Source organism: Ptychodera flava, chromosome 2 (assembly GCF_041260155.1).
Source record: "Ptychodera flava strain L36383 chromosome 2, AS_Pfla_20210202, whole genome shotgun sequence".
Lineage (NCBI taxonomy): Eukaryota > Metazoa > Hemichordata > Enteropneusta > Ptychoderidae > Ptychodera > Ptychodera flava.
Genome location: NC_091929.1, coordinates 36,152,765 through 36,162,261, shown reverse-complemented (window position 1 = coordinate 36,162,261; position 9,497 = coordinate 36,152,765). Strand labels below are relative to the sequence as shown.

Below are 9,497 nucleotides of genomic sequence, written 5' to 3'. Positions count from 1 at the left end.
TTTTTAATGACCCTGACTTGTGGACTTTAGAAACGGTGTGAGCTTCAACTTGAAGATGGGGTACATTTCAAATGCCAGTGTTTTCTCTTGAAAGAGCAGTGATTTTCAACTTGTCAGGGCAAATTTAAAATGACCTTGACTCGCTTGCTAGAAAAGGAGTGATTTTCAACAAAAACTGCCCCGACTTTGTTTTTATACATATGGCATGATTTTCGACATGAAGTCAGGGCACATTTACTATGACCCTGACTTGTGGTCTCAGTAAAGGTGCGAGTTTCAAATTAAACAGAGGGTACATTTCAAATGCTGGTGTTTGTCTTGAAAAAAGGAGTGATTGTCAACTTGTAGTCAGGGCACATTTTAAATGACCCTTACTTGGTCTTTTGATAAAGCATGATTTTCAACATGAAGTCAGGGCACATTTTAAATAACCCTGACTTGTGGTCTTTAGAAAAGGTGTGAGTTTCAACTTGAAGACAGGGTACATTTCAAATGCTGGTGTTTGTCTTGATAAAAGGAGTTATTGTCAACTTGTAGTCAGGGCACATTTGAAATGACCCTTACTTGGTCTTTTGATAAAGCATGATTTTCAACATGAAGTCAGGGCACTTTTTAAATAACCCGGACTTGTGGTCTTTAGAAATGGTGTGAGTTTCAACTTACATTTCAAATGCCGGTGTTTGTCTTGAAAAAAGGAGTGATTGTCAACTTGTAGTCAGGGCAAATTTGATATGACCCTGACTTGTTGTCTTTAGAAAAGGTGTGAGTTTCAACTTGAAGACAGGGTACATTTCAAATGCTGGCGTTTGTCTTGAAAAAAGGAGTGATTGTCAACTTGTTGTCAGGGCAAATTTAAAATGACCCTGACTCGCTTGTTAGAAAAGGATTGTTTTTAAACCTGAAGTCAGGGCATATTAATATGACCCTGACTTGTACTTTGGATAAAGCATGATTTTCAACATGAAGTCTGGGCATATTTTAAATGACCCTGACTTGTGGTTTTAAGAAAAGGTGTGAGTTTCAACTTGTAGTCAGCATACATTTGTAATTACCCTAACTCGGTCTTAAGAAAAGGTGTGATTTTCAACTTGTAGTTGGAGCATATTTTGAAAGCCCCTGACTTAGTCTTTATATCTGGTGTGATTTTCAACATGTTGTCAGGGAATTTGAAATGACTCGACTTTGTCATCAGAAAAGTGTATTTTCAACATAAAGGAATGTCACATTGAGATGACCTGGTTTATCAGATAAAGTGTTATATTCAACCTCAGGCCTTGGCACTATAAGTGATCCTGACTTGGTCTTCAGAAATACTTTGGTTTTGAACATGGAGTCAGGGCACATTAGGAATTAACCTGACTTTGTTTTCAGAAATACTTTGGTTTTCAATGAGAAGTGTGGGCACTTAAAATATTGTGGTTAGATATTTTATACTTATTACATAGTTTTATGTAAAGCTGAAGTTAGGACATTTTTGAAATGACCTAGACTGAATATCATAACTCTGCCAACTACAAAAAGTCAAGTTTAATTTTTTTAGTATTAGTATATTTCAAATGGACTAACTTGGCATTAATAAAACTTATCTTTCTTTAAATTTTATGTACTGACTTTTGTAACAATATTGGCAATAAATATCCAATGGGTAACAAAAATCACCTAAAACTGAAACAAAATTTTAAGGTTTACACAGCTAGTATATAGGTAATGATATTGCTTTATTTACAACCATGATACTGTGCAGTGATTCAAAATAAATTTTTTTCAGAATTTAACCAAAATATTCTCGACATATAAGAATGCATCATTCCTCACAAATGATAAATTTGAGTTTCTCTGCCCCTGACTGGAGTACCAAACCTGTCTGATAAACCATTTGATAGAAAGTTGGCTTTTAAATTTATCAAAAGACAGGTCTGCAGATTTCTACACATCAATTCATTGCATTACAATACAAACTTGTAGATTTCAACATAATTTGAATATAACACATTTTTATCATGCCTTTGAAAAAAAATTGAAAAAACTGAGAAAAAATGCCACTGTCACTATACAAAATTTTAGATTTCATCACTGTTTGTAGAAACCTAATTGAGGTTATCCCTATATGGACGTGTAAACCAAATATTAAAGTTGTTTAACAGCCGTTACGGAGAAGATTTTTGCCCACAAATAGCAAATTAGCCTGAAAAATACACACTGGCATATTTCATTTTAATTTGAACAAATCTGATTAAGATCATCCCTACAGACCTGTTCTCCACATATCAAAGGAATCAGACTTTAAGTTTGAAGAAGCAGCGTGGAATGTAGAAAGATGACAGACTCTGGCTACATCACCTATGAGATAAGCTCCACGTCGCTGAGAGTGGGGCTATAAAGCACACAGAAACACAAACACACATGTATGTACACATGCATACGTACGTATGCATTATTGTCTTTCTTACTGTTCCTGGTCACTTTCATCCTCTATCTCTCTGTACTGTTCATGTAATTGTGTCCTAGTCTGTTTTGGCAGCATTCCACTTGGTGTGAGGGAAAAATCCCACATGATTGATGCCTGAATCCATATTATTTGTGTATTTGGTCTTCTGTTTCTTCCTACTCCTCTATATGTTGGCTTCCATGCTGCTTTCCATGACCCAGTGTACCAATGAAGAGTAAGCACTTCCTCTCTGTCTTTAAGCAAACCACTTTGCCAATTTGTGGCAGTCTTTTCACATCTGGGAGATAGACTGCTACAAGCATGCCTTCTTTCAGGCTGGAGAAGTCATCCATTTTCTCAAGGCTATTTCCCCTGTCTTCACTTGTTGGAATTGGTCTCCCAATGACAACCTGTCAAAAACAATTTTATTATACTAAGGCCCGGAAGGAATTTCCTTGAAATTTCCCCTCCTACTCAAGCCAATTTAGAATCTTTTTTTGAGATGCAGCAGATACTTCTGCATTGCAATCATTGAAGTGCCGTTGTACAACTGAGCGGTATGGAAAAGTCCAATGGAGACAAATTACTAGTCAGTGCAACCTGTTTGAAGCTTGCTGTTTCTATTGCAGAGCACAAAAGGTCCTACTTGCTAACTGCATAATTCACTCTGATCACAGGACAGAATTATGAGACTGTTCTGTAAAATGTGGTGGGGCAGAGGTTAAGTGGCTAATACATGGGGTCAAGGTTATATGAATAAAAACAGCAAATGATACAACCCACATTGAGGAGTCTAATAGCACAAGACATCATTTTACTGTTAATCCTTTTTGTAGCACATATTTTTAGTTCTTCTGGCAGCAAGTTGAAATGCTCAGAATTAGTTATGTGAACAATGCCTGTATATTTAATGCCTCTATCGTTGTGAACTGTTTGTAAAGTTTGGACTCCAAGTCATCAGTAACAATGTTATTAGCAGGAATTACTGCTGGATTTGACAGAATAACAAATAAAAAACTTGCTCATTACCTCAAAAGCTGAGCAAAAAACTCCAAGGAACAATTTTTTTCCCTCAGGCAGCACCACTAATACATGTACACATTAGCTTTTCTGACATAATGCTAAAATACTAATACTCATTTTGTACAAAATGACATCATGAAAATGGTTCACAGCATATTTTTATCTCACTAAATTATTATTAATGAACAGCAGTGACTTGAAAAGATATTCTAATGTTAGCGTAGCACTTAAAGCCCCAGTGCTGCTAACTTTTGATGATAATTTCACCATTTTTATTTTGAATGTGAACCATAATTCCTTGTTCTTCTCCCCAAAGAATGTTGATATACACAGTATCCAGCTTGTTAACTCAGCCCCTATGGTTGTAAAGTGCATTGTTATTGTTGAAAACTGACTTCTGGTCCGGACTAGAATTCAAATTTAAACAATAACCATGCATTTTACACATATAGATGCTAAGTTGACAAGCTAAATAGTGGGTGTTTCAACATTCTTTGGGGAGTAGAATAAGAAATTGATTTATAGAATAAAAATAATGAAAAAAAAACCACCAAAAGTTAGCAGCACTGGGGCATTAAGCTATCTTAGAATATGATACAGAACCAGGTAAACATATATATTCACTTCAAACATATTTATACAGCTAAGGGCATCAATCGATGTCACAACAAGAAAATAATAACATTGAAAAGAATTGTTGGCTGCCAGTCAAAGTGTAAAATTAAAATCAAAACTTTTTGAATAATATAATCTAAACAGTAATGTGATTTGCATCTAAAAACAAAATGCTATTTGAAAAAAAAGACTGCTTTACACACAATAGTGAATCTTCATGGCTATACTCACATCTGGACACTCATTCTCAATGTTCTGTTGAATTGAAAGTATGTGATCTGGCATCGAAGTGTTCTGCTGCCTATCTCGTCTCTGCTTGGCAGCATCAATCAAGTCATGTAGAAACCACCTTTGAGGTCTTGAAGATGGAGCCTGATAAGAAAAGTAAATTTCAATGAAAAATATCTTATAGCATTGTTCACAATAGTATCAGAGATATTATTTACAAAACCCAATGGCGTAACAAAACAGCCAATATGACAGTATTTGGTCTATACATTCTGATGCTGCCCCTTTCTGTCCCATTAGAATCAAACAGTTGCTGTACCAATATGAAATTTATGTGTAAAATTGATACAAACTGACAAACTAGTATCAATAGGTGGTAAGATTAAAATACACCTTGAGAAGAAACGTTGGTCTCAGTTAGTAGTGTTTTTCATTGAAATAAACTCAAACAAACCAGTAAAGAATGACCACATGTAATTTTTCTTGGTGAACGCAAATCTTTGACAAATGCCCAGTCAAGATCTGCACAATTAACGTTTCTCCAATTTCACCCAAAATTGTCACATGTGCAGGGATACCTAAGAAAGTGTAGCTTTTGAATGAAAACGATAGCTTTGACACCGTGCAGCATAGCTTGGTTAGGGAAATGATAGTTGCTGGAATGGAATCCATAAGTTTGGTCGTCTAAAACGATAGCTTTGAAAATATTTTTATGTTAATGGCGTAAACAAGATGGCTGACAGCAAATGCAGTGGTAGCAGCGGTAAATATTTTACCTGTTTTCGACAAAAATCACCAAGTTGTGTTGTGTAAGATGCTGCGTTCAGTGAGGTTCACGTTCGATTACACTTCCGTAAACACAGAATAAAAAGACAAAAAGAACCCACATAAAATACTTTCCAGTGCATGCGAATGCACGTTTTCTTACCTTTGCATGATCATTGATATTTTGTGCAAATTCTCGTTGCCACTGTTTATCTCTTTCACATGTGATTCTTCCCTGGTATGCATCAGGCAAGTCTTTCCGTAGTCTTTCTGGGTCCATTTTCTCAATGTTAGGTTTCACCCATTCTGGCACTCATCAACATTGGGTAAAGTCTAAGATATTTCATAAAGAGACATTTATTGTAATTACAATCTTTCCAGGAATTTTCAATGACATGCTGAGTGTAGCTGGATAGAGCTCCTTTGTGTTATGCTGAGAATGATTGCTGAGAATGAATTTTTTGTGACACAGTGTTGATGGAGGAGGAAATCTTTGATAACCCACTTCAGTTGGCCTAACCAAAATAAGAACCAGATATGAACTGAATTGCCTCGCGTGCACATTTTGTAAAGTACTTCTTGGGGTATTGGCTTTTATGACATTACATTGTTTTTATTCCCGAAATTAATCCAATCTATCTAAATTTGACATTATCCCCACTGTATTACGCAATGAAAAAAAAGAAAAGAAACCATTTGAAAAATTATGATCCAACAATATCTGTCGATGCAAGTGCAAATGGCTGAGCAGGCTCTTAACTGGCAGAGGTCGCGTTTGCGTATAAATTCTGCATATTTCACATATAATTGCCATGTAGAACGAGTTGACCTACTTCACAGTATCTCAATGCGCCCAAAAACGATACAATCATCTGTGCCGCGCCGTGTAGCAGCAAAATGAGTTCGTGACCTTTGAAGTACGCGTTTCAAAAAATAAATACCCATGGGAACCTGCTCACCACGCCACGCAACTCATGTACAGCTGACTATGGTGCACTTGTCAGGCGATGCGATGGTCGATGATTCTGGTTATTGCCTATATTGTCAAGTTCAATGCCTAATTTACGGAAACACGAACTCTGTCTAGTGTATTCGAAGCTCTGCGTACAGGTTGTGCACACGGCCTCTACCACGTGCTGTCCTGTGGACAGTGTGGTACAAGCCGTCGGCCTACCACCGTACCGCCGGGAAACGCAGACCTATTGTACGCAGGAGCATGGCAGGAGCTAGCCTACTGCTCCTGATTTAACATCAATGCCAACATGGAAATCTCATGAAAAATTTGTCATTGTTGGTTCTGTAGCTAATACAATCTTGAAAAGCAACTTAAAAGACACAGACTGTTATTTTCTCGATCCGCTATCTGCGGACTACGTGCTGAAGTACATTGACTGTTCATGTCAACGATCGTTTCTCCCTCTGCAGAGTTTCTGTATCCCGTTCAACAACGCTGTACCTCGATCACACGATAGTGACGCTATGTAGCTGTGCAGTATTGAAACTTATCATAAAATGGCCACCTCGTCTAACAGTAACACGTATTGTCAGGATTATCGTACGGAAAAAAGACTGCAAAACTAAGACTTATGAATCTTCATCAGAATTGAACACATCATGATTGTACACGAGTATCAACGTGAATGCACGTTGAGCTCGGCAGTTACACAAGCATGGTACGCTACATGCATAGCCCTACGAGTATGGCGACAGTGTCCGGCTTTGGCTACGCCGGGGGCTACGCCGCCTACCGGAGGTGGGAGGCGGCGTAGCCAAAGCCGGACACTCTCGCCATACTCGTACTGCTAGCTACATGCACTGCCGCGATGCCGATCGTATGCATTCCAAGGCCTATCCCGGAATTTGTTTCACAAACAACCTCAAAGGAGAGCAAACATACTTCTATGGACAATGACGAATACGTTTCTTGGCGAAGCAAAATCAGAAGCAAAATCAAAACAGTGCAGCAGTACATGAAGTAGGTCATGGCCTTGGACTCTGTGCACGAACCTGATTGGACACTTCAATACCTTTGACCCAAAGTTATTATTCATCAGCACTTCCATGCCATGAGGTAGGTAGAGAACGTATTACGTACGCAGTGTACGCTGTGTGTTAGGAACGCACACAGGGAATGCACAGCGTACACTGCGTACGTACGCAGGGCTAGCGAGAGAGTTGCCGACATCGACGGTTATTTACGAAAAAAGAATAAAAGACTGGCATTTTTGGAAGCGATCGAGTAGCTGCGGTAGGCAGGGATACGACTTGGGCCCAAGAACGCTGAATTTCGGCAGTAATTTGGCTTTTACGTCAAGTCCAAAAATGGATTTGAAGTCACCAACTCTACGTACGGGTCTTTGCAGGGCTGTGGTGAGCGGGGCTATTAAAAGCTGTAGCGGAACACACAGCATCGTACGCAGGGCTAAGAACGTATGTACTCATTTCTGGCGATCGAGCAGCGAGGGAAACAATCAATTACCAAGGATGAAGCTAATTTGCTAAACGATATTTTATCTTGAATAGTGAGTTGAATGAGTAATAAAATATCATATTTTTAATGTTCAATACGAGGTTGAAACACGGAGGGACCGTGGTTGAAACCAGAGCTATCCAGCTGTAGCCAACCTGGACAAGCACATTTCACAGCGCCCTCAAACAGTCGATTGTTTTCACTTGTCATACGCGGCGTAACAGAAAAATTAAAACTTTCATAACTTCATTAATATCCAAGCCACGCCCACCAAAACCTTTCAGTTCTAGCCATTTGAATTCTGAAGATGTCTACCAATTTGACTGAAATACGTTCAGCCGTTTTTGAGAAATTGAGATTGAGAAAATGGACCAACAGACAGACAGACAGACAGACACACAGACAGACATCGCTGCGACATAACCTCGCTGCGCGCATGCGCACGCGAGGTAAAAATAGCTGCAAAAATATGTACAGCAGTTAATTTGTTCAGTTTGATCACAATTGAACATATTAATTAAAATCACGTGTACAAACATGTCTACTAAATATCAAAGCTGTCTGATGAGTAGTCTTTCAGAAACACATTTTTTTACACAAGTGGCAAAAATTGCCCCCCACAATACAAAAGTGCCCATTTTTACCTAATTTCAATATATCACATTAATATAAACCCTTTGAACGTGTAAACCAAATATCAAAGCAACCAGACAAGTAGTTTTTGAGAGAGAAAAAATGTTTTGACTACAAATGAGAAGAATTGCCCAAGATAAAAATTTACATATTTCATTCAAAATTCTATATCTAATATTAAGATAAGCTCTAGCAACCTGTCACCAAATATCAAAAGCTATCTCATCAGTCATTTTTGGAAAAAAAAATTGACCAAAAAATTGGGAAAATTGCTCCAAAATTATAAATACGAATATTTCACTACACTTTATACAAAATGGACTGAGGTCATCCTGAGGAACATAGGTACCAACTTTCAAAGCAATCAGACAAGCTGTTTCAGAGAAGAAGATTCTTTGACTAAAAATACCGTCAAGGACAGTGTGCTCATAGTTGGTTTGAATTGGTCCATCAAGAAATATTTAAACAAGAAAAAAAAAAGAATGGCAAAAGTAAATGAGGTCTGAAACTTTAGGTACTGGAGGTCAACTTTAGGAACAGGCTTAGCACAGGAATGTTTCAACACAGTCCTTCATGGTTTCAGCAGGTCTGCCAATATGTATCAGTTCATGAACAATGACAGGAAATGACTCAAGGTCAGTAAAGTAGCCTGTTTCAGTCACTGCCACCACTCTTACACATAATAGGCACACTGCATACAAATAGGTTAGAGATTACAGAATCTACATCTCAGATGTGTGGGCTGTTTCTGTAAATGCCACCACTCACGCACATTTGCAGGATTCCCCCTTTTTCTTACCTTATTTGAATATTTTGACACTGACATATTCATTTGAACAACGTTACATCTAAACCCCTGGGTCTATACCTGTTTGGCGGTTTGGAGCTTTTGCGTGTGACTGACGTACATCCGTACATACATACATACATACAGACACCACTGACTCACCATATAAGCTTTTTGGTATTTATATAATACCAAATATGAGGTAAAAATGAAATAAAAATCCAAAAAAAATACAAACATGCAAATTATACCCCAATTTTTACACAACTAATTAAGAATACCTAAAGGAACTTGCAAACCAAGTTTCAACGCAATCTGACCAATGGTAACTTACAGAGTTTTAGCAATTTGCAGTATATTTCCCTTTCCTTCCTTATTTGCATATTTTGACACTGGTATGTTCATTTGAACAAACCCACATCTCCATCCCTGCATGTACAGCGTACATTAAATACTAAGATGGTAGGTCCTTCAGTTTGGAAGTTTTTTGGATATGGACTGAATAACAGACATAGATACATACACACAGACTTGCAAATGAGATGCAA

At 37.8% G+C, this 9,497-nt stretch overlaps 1 protein-coding gene across 1 annotated transcript; it reads right to left on the bottom strand.

Annotated features, from left to right (window-relative positions):
* Nucleotides 1–707: 707 nt before the first annotated feature.
* Nucleotides 708–5,364, bottom strand: LOC139119865 (uncharacterized). The gene is made up of 3 exons (XM_070683796.1): nucleotides 5,223–5,364; nucleotides 4,298–4,438; nucleotides 708–2,838 (listed from the first exon to the last, which is right to left on the bottom strand). The coding sequence occupies exons 1-3, from the start codon at nucleotides 5,337–5,339 to the stop codon at nucleotides 2,605–2,607; spliced, it is 492 nt and encodes a 163-aa protein (XP_070539897.1). The 5' UTR covers nucleotides 5,340–5,364; the 3' UTR covers nucleotides 708–2,604.
* Nucleotides 5,365–9,497: the final 4,133 nt, after the last annotated feature.

Coding starts and splice junctions, on each gene's coding strand:
- LOC139119865 (XM_070683796.1), bottom strand. CDS start 5,339: ATGGACCCAGAAAGACTACGGAAAGACTTGCCTGATGCATACCAGGGA. Junction 4,439..5,222: donor ATATCAATGATCATGCAAAG/GTAAGAAAACGT, acceptor TTTTCTTATCAG/GCTCCATCTTCAAGACCTCA. Junction 2,839..4,297: donor TTGAGAATGAGTGTCCAGAT/GTGAGTATAGCC, acceptor TGTTTTTGACAG/GTTGTCATTGGGAGACCAAT.